Source organism: Hyposmocoma kahamanoa, unplaced genomic scaffold (genome assembly GCF_003589595.1).
Source record: "Hyposmocoma kahamanoa isolate Upper Pololo Valley unplaced genomic scaffold, ASM358959v1 66, whole genome shotgun sequence".
Taxonomy (NCBI): domain Eukaryota; kingdom Metazoa; phylum Arthropoda; class Insecta; order Lepidoptera; family Cosmopterigidae; genus Hyposmocoma; species Hyposmocoma kahamanoa.
In genome coordinates, this window is record NW_020653854.1 from 739,593 (window position 1) to 758,843 (window position 19,251).

General features: G+C 38.7%; 1 protein-coding gene across 3 annotated transcripts in view; it reads left to right on the forward strand.

Moving 5' to 3' along the window:
* The window catches only part of LOC113231649 (acetylcholine receptor subunit alpha-like), a 99,770-nt gene that overhangs the window by 29,890 nt on the left and 50,629 nt on the right, over positions 1 to 19,251 (forward strand). The window contains exons 3-5 of one of the 3 annotated variants that reach the window (XM_026466075.1): positions 4,014 to 4,425; positions 6,772 to 6,887; positions 15,199 to 15,367. In XM_026466075.1, coding sequence (XP_026321860.1) covers positions 4,014 to 4,425; positions 6,772 to 6,887; positions 15,199 to 15,367 — 697 coding nt within the window. The remainder of the gene's footprint in view (positions 1 to 4,013; positions 4,426 to 6,771; positions 6,888 to 15,198; positions 15,368 to 19,251) is intronic. The other 2 variants (XM_026466076.1, XM_026466077.1) reach the window with 2 other exon arrangements.

Consider the following 19,251-nt stretch of genomic DNA (forward strand, 5'->3'; position numbering starts at 1 on the left):
AAAAAAAAAAAAAAAAGAAAAAAAAAGAGAAAAAAAAGAAGAAAAAAAAAGGAAAAAAAAAGAAAAAAAAATTGTATTTTTTTTATATACATAAAAGTAACAGTAGGGCTCCTTGTGAAAGAGTCCGTCAAAGGAAGTACTACCACCTCACCTGTCTCTGCCGCCAAGCAGTAATGTGAGCATTATTGCGTTCCGATTCTGAAGGGCAAGGGTGCTGGTGAAATTACAGGCACATGGGACTTTTCTCGGGGCGATGGGCGCAGTGGCAGCTGTTACAGATGGGCATCTGTCGCTTACCAGCAGGCGCACGACTTATTCGTCTCGACACTTAGTATCATAAAAAAAATTCAAATAGCACCCAAATATATAAATACGTACTTTAATGTCATTTAAAGTAATATTACAGAAAAAATGTAGGTTACACCACTATTGCCCCGACAGCCTCGATTATTGTTTTTGAAAAGTTTCATATCACCCTTAATAACGAAGTGGCGAAATACGAAAAATACCATTTTTGGGAAACTGACAAAAGTAATTTAAAAAAGCTTACAAAATTAAACTTAATACACATATATCGTTTTTCATAGACACAGAATTTTATGTAATTTATTTGTACATATCCCTGGAGCCTCGTATTTTTCCTAAATCTATTTAGCCAGTTTCTCGAAAATTATTTTTAGAATATCTCCGTTTTATCGTTGAGCGTGCGATATGTCGAATTTTCTTCAATTTCCTTCATTATTTTATCTGCTTACTTTGCTCACGGCGCCTATACCTTAGGTCGTTTTCCGGGACAGAAAAATGATTTGACAAAAATTTCTTGGAGAAATCGGGTTTTGTGAATTAAAAAATATATTCAAATATTTTTATGCGAAATTACTCCACTAGTTTGTTATAATTATTAATACAAAGATCGAACACTCAGAAAAAATTCCTTCGATCCGGCCGGATTCGAACCGACGTCATCTAGCATACCGTGCCAGAGGTAACCTATCACAAAGTCGAAAATTTTTGTTAACGTTTTTTGTTAACGTGTTGAAAACGTTTGTTCGAATTTTCATTACACCGAAAACCGAATTATAACGAAACAGTTGTTCTTACAGGATATGTTGAATATCTATCGTAAAGACACGATTAGGTTCGGTTGGGTTAGGTTAAGTTAGAACCCGTGCCAGACGTGATACCAACTAAGCCACGGAACGTACCAACGGATCTCACGATTTTTTCTATGTGTTTGTTGTAATATAAAAACCAAATACAAAGACACGACAACGAAAGACGTAAAAAATATGAAAATATGATATTTTATAAATAAAAAAATATGTATTTCTTATTCCACTGATCCAAGAAATACTGAATTTCACGTGAACGATGGATAATGTAGATTATAGCGTGCTAATATATTCTAAGGAAAAAATACTGTGCTTACATTTTTTTACATATAATTTCAAATAGTAATCGCAAAATTCCAACTAGTCTGCCTTTAAACAATTTAACATACGTAACTTATCGTTACTATTTGCAACAAAAATAATCTTTTCTTTCTACAACAGTGACTAAATATTAGACCCTTGAATACAATCGTCTTATAAATATGTACGTATGTCAATAAAATACCGTGTTGTATTAGTTCGTGTTACATTTAAATGAAAGACGTGGTAGACCTAAAGACATGTCATTTTTAAACTTTCGATTTAAAGCTAGTAACACGAATAAAACGTAGAAAATTATCTACATATTACAACAACATAGATACAGATTAATTGAATGTTAAATTAGGATTATGTATGTACTTTCACACCTGTGACACGATTAACATGATAATTGGGTTTAACCGAATATGGATGTTGTTCATGTCGAACCGCGTTCACTGCCACACTTAATGTTTTGTGCAAAAATATTTTCTTCAATTATGAAAAGATTATTATATTATATTAATTTTCCTATTTTTTTATTAAAATATTGCATAAAACTGTTAATTGGTGTTAAATTATTGACATTTATCACGCTTTAAATTTGGTTTTCCGTGATATGTGTAATATTTTAGATGTACGGGGGAAACAAGCTTAACGTACGACTCGGAAGGTATAATAGCCTGAAATACATGTTGGTCGAGCTTAGGCGAACGCAGAGTAGGCACATTGATACACGGCCAGTGCTAACATACCATCTACACATTCGACAAGTTTGAAAAGCAAGGAAAGCAGTACAAACTGTCAATGTAGACGAGTTTTGTGGAGCATCCAGCTCAGTTTTCATTGTGCTTGAAACTATAGGGACGACGCGACGTAGAAGTGAAACTTACTGCTTATATTAATGTTTTAAAACGTTAGAAATTAATATGTTTTTCAGATTAAAATCGCGTGCATTTATTATTCAAACAAGCTAACGTTTCGGGCCCTTTACAGATCCTATCATCAACAGCCAGTTTTGTCTAATGTTAATGTTAAAGTTTTATAAAAACAAAATATATTTCTTTTTCACAAACATTATTGGCCAAGCGCACGTGAGCGCCTTTAGTTTGTGCAGAACAACCGACACGGCTCCAACGTGAGATGCGTGGTCAAGTGGCACGGCAACTAGCCTGTACATATGTACGTTGGTATTGGCCTTCACTCGGCAACGCTGGGCCAACATGTGTTGCTGGCTTATGACAAATGGCATTCGGCTTATAGAAGCTATGCAGCGATATGAAACACGAACTGGGAGAAGTGTTCAGCTCTGTCATCAATGTTGTGGCGATACCGACTCTCGACACATTTTGTACTCGGATAGTGTTCAATAACATTTGAAAGTTTTAACGATTGCGAATTATAATTTGTGACGTCAAATACATTTAAACCGGAAATAAATTATTTTCCTTTACAAGTTACTAGTGTAAAGGTAAATCGTCAAGAGACAGGAGTCTCTATCATTCGAGGCGGCAAAGTTATATGTAGCAAAATTTTGTAGTGCTACATCCATTTTGTTGTGTCCACAGTCGAAGCTCGGACGTTGATAAATGGCCGGACAGAAATCGTAACTCATTTCCGACCCTCCCTACAACCTGTGCGTCTCCGCCTTCGCTCACTGCTAATGCGCACCTTTTTGCCTCCGTTCCCTCCGGAAAGACTTCAACAGCCTTCCGAATTATGTCGCTAGACACCCTACACCGTGATTTGTAATTCCTCATCTCCATTGTCCATAATCGTTTTCATTTGTTTGCTTTGTGTGTTACAAAACTAAAACAACTAAATGATTATAATAAATTTGTGTTACTGCATGTGTGTTTACTGTTGTGCTGTGAAAATATCCCGGTGAAGTGAAACGATTTAGCGTTAAAGCCGCAGAGGAGGCGGCAGGGACGGCAGGGGCCCAGTCGTAATGCCTCGTGTTGGCGTAAATAACTAATGTGACTGGTGCATTTCCAGACTCGCCACCGCCGTCCCGCCTCGACCCCTGTCAAAATTATCAAACAAATACCTGAATTTATCGCGCACACAAAATACGATTTATTTTCAAATTAATCGTTCCAGTAAGCAACTGGCAGATAGTAAATTTCCGAGAAAGTTTAAAACTATTTATATTTATACGGCAAGAACATGGGGCTCGCACGTTCCTTTCGACACTTATTGGTCGTTAATAAACTTAGAACGAGAATAACATTTCAAAATCACTTAGTCGGTACCTACTCATTACAACGCATAAATAACATCGACAGTACTAGCGCGTAGTACATTGAAAACTAGGCTACATACACATCGTCTGAAAAAGTAGCACAACATGACAACGTGGCACGTGACACGTGACCTACGCCGAAAACGTAGCAAGACATCACAACACACTGTCTGTGACATTCGTTAGTGACGTCAACATTGCTAATTGAGGTACACACTGAGAGAATTGTGACACAATGACCTGTAGAGCACTGGAGAGGCACTCAGACAGGCTGGCCTGCGACGCTACACGCCGCCACCACGAGAATAGGTAGGGGCCGCGAGCCGGCGAGTAGGTAATGTGAGTTAACATTCCAGTGCCGACGGCAACTTCGAGGTTACGTTGGCGACCAAGGCGACCATCTACCACCAGGGGCTGGTCGAATGGAAACCGCCCGCCATTTACAAGTCGTCCTGCGAAATAGACGTGGAATATTTTCCCTTCGACGAGCAAACGTGCGTTCTTAAGTTCGGTAGCTGGACGTACGACGGATTCAAGGTAATTGCCGGAGCTGCACCGCTCTCGATGACCGCTCTGTTTGTCCGCAGCGCCGACGGCAACTACGAGGTGACGCTGATGACCAAGGCCACGGTCTACTACAACGGCATGGTGGTGTGGCAGCCGCCGGCCGTCTATAAGTCCTCCTGCTCGATCGACGTCGAGTTCTTTCCTTACGACGTGCAAACCTGTGTGCTTAAGTTAGGCAGCTGGACGTATGATGGCTTCAAGGTGACGCCCCGCTGTACGCTGCTTGGCGCCGGCGCGGGCCGTAGCCGTAGGGCCCCCCCGGCCTGTCCATGCAATAGCTTGTTGGCTCGAACGTAACTCGTCGTGTAATTATTATTACTTTTCTGTCCATGTGGTATGTTAAACTCACTTTACATATTGACTGTACGACGGTGGTAGAGCAGAGGCGCGCAGCGAGCGGCGCCGGCCCTCGCTCGCGGCTCGTCGCTCGTAGTCTGTCATGTTGCAAGTTTACTTTTCGATGGTGATGTTACGTATGTGGAGTAGCGGTATTCGACGTGCGTGACCACGAATGATCCAGACTATCCTCGGCCGATTCCACTTAGTTCGGTTGGCCTTCCTCGCTCGACACGGAAAGGTATAAAATCTTAACAGCCAGGTGATATGGGATGCAAACTTCACTCGACCCGTCCTAACCCGACACGCCCGTCGGCGACCGCCGCCCGCGCTGCGTGAGCGGCCTGCAGCCCCATCCGCTTTCATACTCGAGCATCTCCACCGCTCTCGCGAGCCCAGCGGAGGCGGTGTCAGGCGGCGCGCTGGCGGCGTGCGCGGTGGCACCGGCGTGGCCGTCCCACCGCTCTAGCTGGCTCCGCTCGCGTCACACACGACACACACGCACACAGCTTGCTGCATGCCCTACATGATCGATGTACACGTCCACGCATGACTCCGCTTGACGACCACTTGCATTCCCGATCACGGCGGTGCCGCGCTCGCCGCCGCCGCCGGCCGCGCGGCTGTACTCTCTCGGACACAGCTTACGACACGATACCTTACACGCGAACAGGTTAAGCACAGCACGATGTGAGATGATACGATGTAACTTTACACTTGTGGCTCAGTACACTTTCGAGCATAAACAGACATCACGTTGCATATTTTATACCTTTCCCTATTAGCGACTCCTAGTGGCTCTAAGGATTCGATGTCGCTGGCCGTTCATTGCATGGAATACTTCATTCAGAAACAAAACGATCCTATCAAATCCAGACACGAACTCCATAGTGCACAGATATCTCTAAGCTACTTAGATGTTAGGAGTAGTGTGAGGCCCGCCGACCGAAGCGACGCCCTCGGAAGCAGTCGCTTCGGTTGACGGGGCCTTCGTTGCATGCTATTCTACACTTACCTTGATGAGGCCCGCGCCCGGTGGCACCGCTCCGAGACAGACCCTGGGGCGCTGGCAGCGGGCGCAAGCCGCGCCGCGACACACACACGCCGCGGCGGAGCCGGCGATTCCGACTTGCTTTTCACTATTTGATCTTCCTCAAACACCTTCGGCAAATATACGCCCTCGATCCCCGCCACCTCCCGGGGGGTATACTTGCCCACATGCGCATGTTTGGCGACGGCATCAAGTATCCGAAAAGCGAGGTCGTCCCATCCTGACTCTAGTGACCGTTTACGAGTTGGCGTCCCTCGGTGTTTTTCTGTGTACGCGTTGTTACTTCTTCGCATGTTTCGATATTTGGAATATTGTTGTAACGTGTCCTCTTTCAAGATGAATGTTATGAGCAGTTATCGTTGACGTGTTTTTATCTGATTAACCTTAAAATTGTTGACACAGGTACATCCTACTTGACACACTCTGTGGTATGGTTAAGTGGCAATTCTTCAATGGTCACCTGTACAAACTGTAACGACCTCCTAACATAGACTGCTCGGGATTGGTTTAGCTGCATTCACTCAGTGTGTAATGGAAACTGATCACGGATTAATTAATGCAATATTAACGAATTTCTCACATTGTGTGACAGGGTGCATGTATCGATGAATAATCTACTGATAAATAGAGTGATGTTAAAATAGTGATAAATAATCAATTTAAATGAACAGGTAGGATGGAGCAAAAATTACTTTCCCTTTATCTTCTCTACAGTTATTCGTGAACCTATTTACGAATATAATTCTTTATAATTTTTGCTTTATTCTACGAAGTAGTAGTTATAAATGCATCATTACAATCATTAAATAAAATGATGAACTAAAATACTAAACTAAAATAATTTAGTGACAGATTTTTTCCAAATTCTTTTTTAGATGTCTTTGGAAGTCTCAGTGTTGTTGTTATTCTTATTTATCTTTTATTATTATTACTTATACTTTAATTATATACCGATTGGTTTCAATACAAATACAGAAAATTCATATATAACCAACGATAGAAAATATTAGTACCGATTTTTATATAATTTTTTATTAATAATAAAATATTTTTTAACAACTGAGTAAAACCATCACTATTGAAAGTTAAGTACGGTTAAAAAAGTACTAGGACAGCATTTCTGCAGAGGAGGCGGTGTGATAAAACAAGTGTGCACGCAGGTGGACCTGAGGCACATGGACGAGCAGGCCGGCAGCAACGTGGTCTCCGTGGGGGTAGACCTCTCTGAGTTCTACATGTCCGTCGAGTGGGACATACTTGAAGTGCCTGCAGTTAGGTACGTACACTTCTTCCTTTATAATATTAAATTTGACCAACTTCTATTTATTATTTATTTATTTATTGATTTATTAGGAAGACCAACAGCTTAAAACTAAATTAAGTAATAATAATAACGACATAAAGCCAATTACAGGTCCTCACAAATAACAATCGATTTTCAAGTTCTAGCACACAATTTTCAAGAAAGAAAAAATAATCAATTACAAACATAGAGAAAAATTAAAAAGTAAACATCAACAGGAGTCACAAAAATGCCTCACCAATGCATTCCTCGCCGAAGTCACACTTGTATTAAATAAATCTAGGTTAATGATTTTACACAGGGCGTTTCTGTTGTCCCAATTTTTTTCTTTCGGTACAATGAAGTCATCTTTATAAGAAACCAAGTCTATTAGCATTAAAAGAAAATATTCGATTTGTGCTGCCCCGATTTTTTCATCCCATACAAGTAAGTGATCCCTATATGAAACAGAATCGATCAGCACTAAAAAAATTGTGACCTTTTTTATTCAGTTTTAAGAATAACTCACGCTTGACAAAAGAATTAACTATAGCAAAATTGTTTTCACAAAAAACTAACTAAAATGGTTCCTAAGACAGTTATCTTATTTGGTTTCCGATTTCCCTATCTTACAAAACACTCTGTATACCTGTTAGTCAATAAAACACGCCCCAGCAGTGCACTACTAATCTATAGGTAAGTAGTATCAACGGCAAAAATCGCCATGACCCTTAAAAAGCAGTATTGCGAGGAAAACATTTTTATCATTTTATCATTTTCGTCGCAAACAAATGAAAAAGATTTACTGGCTGTAAATGCTAAAAAATCCATTTGCATCGCAAAGAAATACCTCAGCTATTTTCTTTTAATGGCATATAAAACGTCTTCGCTATTCCGCTGGCTACAAAAAATTGGTTTAACAAAATATTTGAACAAATAAACAGATTATTATAGGTTAGCGTCATACAAACATTTGTGTCACAGTCATCAATTCAAAATGTCTATTTTCATTGAATTACTAACAATACGATTTAAAAAAATAAAAGAGTGATATAAAAATAATTGCTTCATAAATTAAATGAAAAGCCGAAAGAAAGCGCTGTAACGGTAACAATATCAAGATAGCAATTCTTTATTTTGTACCGCCCTCGTACACCACTCGTCGTCGATCTCAAATCGTATAAACTGACCTGCCAAATCCTCGAACATTCCAGGATAACGCGAGGTTAGCACACGAAGGTACTACACCGGCGACGAGAATAAATACCGCCTTAATTTAGTTTCAGTTAGTGGGTCACTGCGAACGCCTTGGCGCGCGGTGAATAAACACAAGTGCCCCATTATTAGTGGGCGGACATTTTTCACCTAACCACCCGGCTGTATCCTGCCTCTAATGAAACTCCGCGCCCTACGCCGGCACTTGAATAAACGAATAAACTTCGGGACGTTATCTCTACCTGAACGTTTCGCGGAATTTGACGTAATTACTGTTTATCTTGACACTTAATTAAAGGATTTGACGGTTATTGTTGACAGTGGCGGAAGGAAGAGATTTAACAGCAACATGATCGTGAATTGTCGCTCCGAAGACGCCTTGACCTATTTGCGCGAGGTGGTAGTGTGGGTACGGCAACAAGGAGCAACTTTAACGATGTTACGACTTACTCAAAAGCCAGGCTTAGAGTATGTTCAGAGAGTTCACTTTTGTAATTAGTTGAACAATGCGACGGCAATGTTTCATCTCAAATTCATCACTAAGTAAATTGTAATTTACCGAAGACATCATTCTTCTTTGCAAACCAACTTTGTTTAAATGTAATATTGTTTCAGCCTATTTAGCTGCGGCTTTCGGTCACGCGCTTTACTGTTTCCATTGTCCGTTGCTTACGTATCGCAGATACGATCAATATCTTTTAAATTGGAGTCAAGTATTTTAGCATTCAAAAGATGACTACAAAAGTATAGTAGGACAACGAATAGTGTTCATATTATATCCTTAATGAGAACAGTAACTGGTGGAGTGCGAGAAGTACGTTTTCAGAAATGTGAAACAGAAACAATATCGTTTAGCGAAGTAGAGATAGTGCAGGTAAACAACGAGTTATTCGGGCGGGCTCGGCTGTCCTCTTCATTTACTAGAGGTCGTTATCCGCGCCCTCCAACTCGGGACTGTCGTTATTAAGCCAACATCACTTACCTCGCATCACTTTTACGACATGTATCCGCTTTGGCGAGCTAAGCCTCGCCTACAGGATCCCAACCCCACCTCCTTATCAAGGAATCACCCTTTACCGAACGCTCATAAACACTTTTCTGCCAGTTTCTCGATCGATCTAATATCCATCCAATTTTATACCCGTAAAAGGTGACATTTCTCTACTCATATTTTTATGTAGTGAGGGCTGAAGCTTTTTCGTGTACAACTTTCTTTTTGATATTTTACGATATCGTAAAATGCCTGAATACGCACTTTGAAATTTCGATCAAATATGTCATGAGCGAAGGTTTCTTTATATGTTTGACTAAAACTTGAAACTGGCTAAACGACCTTTGTATTCCAGCGTTGGGTAGAAGAAATGTATAGTAATAGGCTTAATCCGGGCGGCGGCAACGGCAAAAGCGACACACGAAAATCCACTTTGAACGTCTCCGACCGTTCCCTTTATGCGATTATTATTACAAAGTAGAGCTGCCTTCTCGCTCCTATTCTCTTAAAACCAGAGTCCACATTCACACAACCACGAGATCAAAAAAGTTGCAAAGAGCCTTCCAGTTGCCACCTAACTAAGACCATGAGAGGCACTGAAATGGTATACTATAATGTGTCAAAGTCTAACTGCAAAATTAGTTAAGTGGTCTTTGTCCTTTGTATAAATAAAGTAGGGTTTGCTAGTAATAAATTATAAAGTTCATTCAACTGGCTTGCAACATAAGCGAGAGAGATATTTACGTAAGGCATGCACATACAGGGACGTAAAGTCACAATTCCTCAGCTTAAGCCCCACTCCTTTGGCCAATTTTAGAAAAGAACTCCCAAATTGGTCTTTGAACATTTGTTTATTCTACCGGTTAACGATTTTAAAGTTTTATTAATTTATTTCATTGGATTATCCTATATATTATGTTCTTTTCGATACCGAAAATAATACATTATTGCAGAGGCCGAGAAGTAAGGGAAGTAGTAATACGAGTCAAGCAATTCCCATTCCCGCCGAAGCTTATATAGTGATTTTCTCAAACAATGTGAGGAAATATTAAAAGACTAAAGAGAAACAAGTATAATCGAAAAGGTAAAAAATATTAACTAGAATTAGAAGTAATATTTGACATGTTCGGACAATTGCTAAATGAAATTGTTTTTCCAGGCACATTAATACGACTTGTAGTCTGCTGAACTTCTGATAAAGTGGTTGAATGTGTATCAATTACTGTATTTTCTTTATCGTTTTTCTCAGTAGAATCAATCATTTTCGCGTCGAAAATACAAAACGGACGACAAAAGAGAATTGAAAATACCTACTAGGAGACTGAACAGTCGGCTGTATGAGTTTTTCTTTGGCCCGATTACATAGTTCATTAATAATAGATATACTGAAAAGTTTAGGACAGGAATGGATTTTCACACTAATCTTGCAGGCCTTGGCCGGGAAAAAGTCGCATGGTCCATAAATGATTAACTTTCCGTGTTCGTTTTTTGAAAGTCATGCATATATATAATTCATAGTCAAATGGCATACATAATATGTTTACGAATACAACGTGCAAATGGAAATATTCAACAATGCAACAAGTTTTACGTAACTTTACGGTTTAAAACGGTTATAGAACTCATGACCGTGCAAATCTACCAACTACCAATCTTAACCGTCTACACAAAAGATACAGTGTTCTACAGTTCAAAGGCATAGTACAATTACTTTTGAGGTAATATAATTCAATATTTCGGGGAAGAAAAGGTGTACAAGACAAGCCATAAGGCTAGCACGACGATATTGAAAAACAAAATGGACGCCTTGGTTTACATAAATATTATTTGTAAATAGTTATTTGTCATGCAAGGCTGCAAAGTTGTTATTTGACGCGAGCGCTTGGATTGAAACCTGAGCAAGCGAAGGATACTGAGATTGAATTCAAAAATAGAATCCTGAGGGAAGGTTTCAAGGCACGAGACGCAAAACAACTTTGCTGCCGAGCTACACATGCAACATTTCACCTCACTAAGCGAGGAAAACGGTAGATGAAAGAAAAACAGTTGAACTATAACAAATCAGTTTTAATTAAATTTTTATTGAATTGATATTCAATTATTTTTTGTGAAATTACTCCACTAGTTTGTTATAATTATTAATACAAAGATCGAACACTCAGAAAAAACAAACGACGTCTTCTTGCATACCGTGGCAGACGCTATACCAACTAAGCCACGGACCTCACGAATTTCTCTATGTGCTTGCGTCGTGTCTTTGTACTTGGTCTTTCAACGACTTTTTAGTCGTAGCGCCATCTATGAGAAATCTATTACAGATTTATCACCTAGTTAGTACCTTTACAGCTACCAGTCCTGGCAGCTCTAAAGGAAATCAAAATCAGTTTTAATAAACAAAATTAGTCAACCGTGACCATTGGACCGTAAAGGGCCCGAAACGTTGGTTTGTTTGAAAAAACAAATATACACGAAAAAATAATTTCATTTCCTATGTGTAACAATTGCGAAAACATAAGAACTCGATAGTTATCGTTGTCAATTTAATCTCAACCATAATAAGAATAAAGTGTACCAACGGATTTATATTACAAATAATGTACGACAAATTGGGTAGCGGAATGAACGTGCCATTATGTTTTTTTTTTCATCGAAAGAAAAAATTAGGCGCACCACTGTCCATAGTCAAGTTCGAATTTTAAAAACCTTGTCCACGCTAGCGCGCAAAAAACGCGCTTTGCGCGCAGATTTCTAATGAGAAAGAAAGCCTTTCAGAGCTAGTGAGGTAAAATATATATTTTTTAAAGTGTATGAAAATTGAATATCAATAACGCACACCCTTAAAGTAATAAGACCACAACCGCAAAATGACAACTTTTCAGGAGAGAGGCACAAATATTTTACCAACGAAATTAGGCGATGACTTTTTTATGCTTAAGTAAGGGAGTTCTAAAATTTCATATATACATAATTTTGTTTAGCGGAGTGCGTATTATCTTTATGGCTTTCATGTGATAAAAGCACTTTTGACACATGATCACATGTGATGTACCAGAACACGAACTCATTTTCGATATAGTTATAAATTATTTGTAAAAAAACCGGTATCGAAAGGTCGTGTAATTAATTACATCTATTTGCAAAGTTTTATTCAAATCTTTTTTCTTTTTTTATGATATCAAGTGACGGGACGAACAAGTCGTGCGCCTGGTGGTAAGCCACACGCCTGTCCATAACAGTTGCAGTGCCACTCAGAGCTTTAAATCGCAAAGATCTGAGGGGCAGTGCCACCGCGCCCGTCGCCCTAAGACATAAGTTGACAAGTCCCATATGCCTGTAATTTCACCAGCGCTCTTACCCTTCAAAACCGGAACACAGTAATGCTGACATTATAGCTTGGCGGCAGAAATAGGTAACGTGGCACTACTTCCCTGGACGAACTCTTACACAAGGAGCTCTACTGCTACTAAACTTACTTACTAGTTTGCCACCCTTAGAGGTGGAATATTTTCTTCAAATTTAAATGGGACCAATACAGAGGTACCCTCTTTCCAACAAATGCCGAAGTAATCGCTTGTTATGTACGTTACACACAAAAAAATGCAGTCGAATTGAGGACATCATTACAAAATAGGCTTTTAAGTTTCTTAGTATCGTTTACCTACTCGTACTATCGGTTTTTAAAAAGACAAATCTCAATGCAAACCATATAAATAACAGTCAGTGTATTAATTGTCACTGGTATTTCAAACACGCAACATATTGTGCACATCTCGCCATTGTTTATGGCCCTGGCGGTAGTGCCATTAAAGTCATAATTTTCGCCTAACGTCCGATTTCATTCGCGGCCCGCGAGCCGCATTGCCCTCTAAACCACTCTTTTTATACCACGTCGCGCAGAATTACAAACAACACGATTTTAGAACGTGAATTCTTGGAATAATTTTTACTGAGAACATTATCCTTGATAAGGTGCAAGGGCTGTGGTATCGAGTGGCACAATTTTTCTCTAATTAATATGAAAGAGTTCGTCCAGGGAAGTACTGCCACATTATTATTCCAAGCAGTAATGTGAGCATTACTGTGATCCGGTTTGGAAAGGTAAGGGTGCTGGTCAAATTACAGGTACATGGGTCTTGTCATCTTACGTCTCAGGGTAACGGGTGCGTACCGTCACTTGGATAGTATCTTAAAAAAACTTGTGGAATATTTTGACAATAGATAAATATCAAGGTAGTAAAACGTCATGGTATTCAACAAAAATAAATATTACATTCTAATTAGTGTCCACGACTTCGTCTGCGTAGAGCAAGTAGTTCCAGTAGCTTACTGTACTATACCAATTTTCATTGTTTTATTTGTTCGCCATACAAACTTTCATGCCTTATTTCGCCCCCATTAAGATTCATTAACTTTGGTGACAAAAGCTAACCCGTGTCCTTTTCTTACGTCCCATCTATCTCTACACCAAAATTCATCCGTTTTGGTTGAAAACGTAACAGACAGTTGCTTGCTCAAAAATTACATCGTGAAATTACAATACAAGGCCATACGATATAATTTTTTTGTATTGAATATAATGATGTTTTTATCACCATGATTATTATTATATATTCTTTTAAATACTCCACTAGTTTGTTATTATTAGTGATAGAAACGAACAAATACAAAGAAAAATTTCCTCTATCCGATCAGACTCTAACCGGTGGCAGCTAAGACTACAACAGACACAAGTTCGACTCCTATTGGATTGAGGGATTTTTCATTTTTTTGTTCAAACTTAGTATCAATGATAATATAGGATATATTTTATTGTTTTTATATAGATATTACATCATAATAGCATTATAATACTACAATTTAAGAACAATATTAAAATAAATTGAAATGCAGAGAATTGGTGTATAATTCACAAGAGCAATTGAAAGCGTAAAAGACCGTACAATGCGACGCGTCATAATATAACTGAGAAAGACGAAATGATCTTTGTGATAGGGTTCTAAGAAGGGAAAGAGAGGACTGCCGTCGATATCAATAGAATCTTTGTCCTGCAAAAACGTGGGATTACAATTATGGATAGGGATGGCAATTTACAATCTGGGCCGCAGGGTACCTTTGAGAGATAAGTTTAAGGAAATTAACATTCTTACACTAGCGTCACAGACATTGGTGAAAATGTAATTTATGTTTAGAAGAATAGTAATTTCTTTATGAGAAATAGTGACAGAAATAACATGAATACGAGGAATTGAAACAAACTAGCTGTTCTTGATAGTCGTCTACGCAACATCACGAATTCATTTACGGGGCAATGTATACGCTTTTATAACAAGATTCCGGTTGATATACAAAATTTACCATTCACGAAGTTTAAAACTATAGTGAAACAAAAACTTTATACTAAAGGTTATTATACGACTACTGCGTACTTGGATGAGAAAAATTAGTATCTGTTAGCTCTTGTAGGTAGTCTCGATCTATGATGTTTGAAAAAAAGATTATATTGTAAATGATAAATGTGTGCAAATGTTTATTCACAAAGAACAACCCTTAGAGTTTCTCGCTCATTCTTCTCGGGGGAATCTGCCTTACGAATGAGCGGTAGAGTTTAACCAATGTGACGATTTCAAGTGTAATAATGTTTACCTATGAAATAAAGATTATTTTGATTTTTTATTTCATTTTTACCTCTTACAGTGTATTAACAGCTAAGTTGGTAATGGATTTCTGTAACATGGTCGAATTTACGTAGTTTACATTCAAGAATTAGTGACAAAAGTTAACTTAACTGGCTTATGACCCGTATAAAGGGTTAGCAAGAACTTGCCAAGATATTGAAGGGCGCCAAACGCCACAAACATCTTATCACAACTCAGCAACATAAGGTCCCACCGAAAGCTTGTCAAAATTGATTTCGAGATTCATTCAGTATCTTGTATACCGTCAAATACGATGAGATGTAATTGATAAGGGTCAATCCCTATTACTGCGCATTATGAATAGGCAATACCTACAACGATCTTATTCATAACTCGAATAGGAAGGTTTACCATGTACCAGAATATTTGATTTGACAACTGATTTTTTGTTTCTTTTGTTCAGGAACGAGAAATTCTACACGTGCTGCGACGAGCCCTACCTGGATATCACGTTCAATATCACCATGCGGCGGAAGACGCTATTCTACACCGTGAACATCATCATCCCTTGCATGGGAATTTCTTTTTTAACGGTCCTTACTTTTTACTTGCCCTCGGATAGTGGAGAAAAGGTATGTTTTCTAAAGTTTACTCACTTATTATGCTAAGGGATGCACCATATTTCTCGACACGGACTCGCAACAAGCCGATCAGAAAAAGTTTTATGTCCACGCGATAAAAGTAAAACAGACGTTGCTCATTTCGCTTTCACATGGCCCACTCAAAACGCATAAACTCTTTTTCACTCTTATTAAATACGTACATAACGCGCAACTGGCGTAGCAGAAAAGCCTCCAACGTTACCAAAACCGAGACTAGTCCGGACATTGGTTTTCTTGATTTTTCTATATGGCTCAGAGTCGTGGACAATCCGGGCATTAGAACGGAAAAAAATAGATGCTTTCGAGATGTGGTGTTGGAGAAAGATGCTCCGTATATCGTGGACCGCTAGAAGGACAAACCATTCCCTAATCGAGCAGCTTGATATCGTAAATAGACTTTCTTCAATATGCTACCAGAGAATCCTACAGTATTTTGGCCATATTGCTCGCCGACAACCAGACAACCTTGACAAACTGGTTGTGGTGGGTAAGGTGAAGGCAAAGAGACTCTGCGGTTGATCACCTAGCCGATGGAGAGGCCAAGTGACCGCCCTCACTAACCTCCCTATAACAACTGCCCTGAGAGAGGCCGAAGACAGAACCAGATGGAAGAAAGTCGTCCTTAAAGTCTCGAAAACCTTTCGGGGATACGACTTTCAGCTATGAAGATAACGACTAAGACGAAGACATGTACATAAAGCATTTTTTATGACCGACTCAATCGTGTTTATGAGCGTGGTAACTCCTTAACAAATATTAAATATATTATTTTATTTTCTTTATTCGCTTACAATTTATTACAATTGAGTAAATGTTTAACACGTTATTTCGATACGTTGGAAATTTGAAACTAGACGGAAAGTGCTAGTAGACCTTCTTGACTACGGTAAAACGTTCAGAATTCGCAGAACCAAGTTACCCAGAATAGGAAGATGGAATAACTGAGTCGGTTTAGATTTTGTTCCAGTCCTAGGCCCGAAAACCGGTTTCAAGAAAAACACAAAACATTGCACGAAAGGGTTGTATAAAATTCTAGGAAATTGTATTTTTTCTTCCAAATTTTCCACTGCCTCTAATGAAGTTGACAGCGATAGCTAGATGACGGCTCCGGGCGACATGAACTGTAAAATTAATTGAATCATGATTTTTAATAAATCTGACCGCATTACATTTAAATAATCGTACTTTAACGATATCAACACACATGCACTATCAAACCACAATACACATCTTCGACGTTCAGCCTACACCATAGTAACGTAGTCCATTCCTAATTATAAAATGTAACATGGAATAATACTTAATTCTATTTATTCACATATTAATTTACAAATGTTCGTCTAAATTGACCATAAATTATATATTACGTATATAACTATTTAAAATAATAAGTTCCTACAACAGGGTGTCACTTTGGCGGAACGACCAGATTATTATCGACTGTTGGTCATAAGAAGGCAAAAAGTGTATTTAAATTATAACCACTACCAGTAGTTTATATTTTATTTCAAGACCCCCGTAACACCACTGTTTCCTTCGGTGTGTCACCACACTTACCGACACGGAAATGCATTAAGCTGGTCAGAATAGGCTTTCCGTCTATGTAATAATAGCGAAAATTACGTTTCATATTACGCGTCAGTGGTGGAAATTGAATTTTTCTTCGTGTTTGTTCGGTCTTCGTATCAATAACAATAACACATTACTTTAATAAAACGTTATTAATTTTATAGTATTTCTACGTTTTTCTTGGGTCAGTACGGAAAATTTAAAAGCAAGGTAAGACCCGGTCTGGACCTGATTCCTGGCTCGGAATCGGCTTGTGGATCGGTTCTGCGATCTCTACCAATCAACCCTCGTTCTTGGTTATAGTTATATCCAATACCATTTACGATTATTAAAAGTAAAAAATAGTCAGCAAGAAAAGCAACTCCAGCGTTTTCCTTTTAAGACGCCAGTTTATCATATTTCTTATATAAAAAAAAGGTTCTACGCGTCCATCTGAGTTTAGGATACAAGAATCTTAGAAAGCATTAAAATATTTTCTCTTATGTTTTGCAAAGAAATCAATGAATGAAGGGTATTAGTTGGTTGGCTTTATGCAACTTCAGAAATATAAAAGTAAATTACATTCGCATACCTGTTGGTTATATATTTATTAGGAATTTCACGATTTAATTTAGCCTTCCCCTGTCCATCACCAGGGGAGTAAACGTAGACTTGTTTTCCACCCCTATATTATGGATATTCCAAAGATTCGCACGAAGCGTTACGCTTCCACATTTATATGGTGAACGGGTATCGGGTGGAATTTCCTGTTTGCAGAATTGTTCCCTGGACGTTATAACTTGTGCCTTTTCAAAGAGAGAGTTAATAGCCATTATTTAAGTGTGCATGCTCTACTTACATTTATATTTGGAAAAAATACGTAATAATATTAATAAAGATAACACGCATTACAAATAATTTGCAGTGTTGTGACAACTACGCGCAACTTATATTATATAATGTAATAAATGAAGGTACTTGCAAATTACGGTACTACATATAAACTCTTCTTATGTATAAGAAGAAAATTATTAAAAAAGTACAAATCGTTTTAGTGGTCACGGTCGGATGTTCAAGCATCCAAGACATTCAGTTTTTTCTTCCAAATATAAAAAAAAATATAGCAACTCTGTGAAAAAATATCCAAATCTTTACAAGGTCATTATGAGCTCTAAACATGCGGAAAACAGGATCATTATACGACACGTTATTTGTGGTACACGGCAGCGAGGAAGTTTTTCAAGTACGTTTACTGTAACGAGATAGGGCCCAAGAGTCCAATTGAGTCGTTTGCGAATTGATCTCAAAAGTACCTACCACACTTATCATTGATATGTGACACTTCACAGGGCTATTTGTATTTGCGTATTTGATATATTTGGCAAACAATGACCATGTGTAAATGGCATGTGTGACAAAGTATTTATCATGTTTGAAGATACGACAAATACAGTAAACACCAAATTCGCGTTACCGTGTGCTGGTCAGTTTAAACCGTCCACACTATGGTCTTATTAATTATTTTTATTCCTTATTTGGCTCCACGTGTAGACGATCACAGCTGTCAGTGTCCAAGTACATCAAAAATCGAATCAAAGTGCTGCCATTACATTCACCAAGTAAGACCTAGTTTCGGCGCCTACGCAAATTAACTAAAGATCCAATCAAATCAAAATAATCTTCATTTCATAGGTAAGCATTATTACAATTGAAATCGTCACTTTTTTTTTATAATGCTAAGTGATGGGACGAACAAGTCGTGCGCCTGATGGTAAATGCCACGCCTGTCCATAACAGTTGCAGTGCCACTCAGAGCTTTAAATCGCAAAGGTCTGAGGTGCACTGCCTCTGCACCCATCGTCCTGAGACGTAAGTTGGATAGTCCCATGTGCCTGTAATTTCACCAGCACCCTTACCCTTCAAAACCGGAACGCAGTAATGCTCACATTACTGCTTGGCGGCAGAAATAGGTAAGGTGACAGTACTTCCCTCGATGAACTCTTTCACAAGGAGCTCTACTGCTACATTGGTTAAACTCTACCGCAGAAGAATGACCAAGAAACTCTAGGGGTTGCTCTTTGTAAATAACATTTTTACCCATTCAACATTTACAATATATTTTTCACCTCATTAGCTCGGAAAGGCCTTTTTTCTCATTAGAAATCTGCGCGCAAAAGCGCTTTTTGCACGCTAGCGTGGAAAAGGTTTTTGAAATTCGAACCTGACGATGGACTGTGGTGTACCCGTAGATTTAGTATGGGTGCACCTAACATTTTCCTTCAATGAAAAAAAAATCATAATGACAC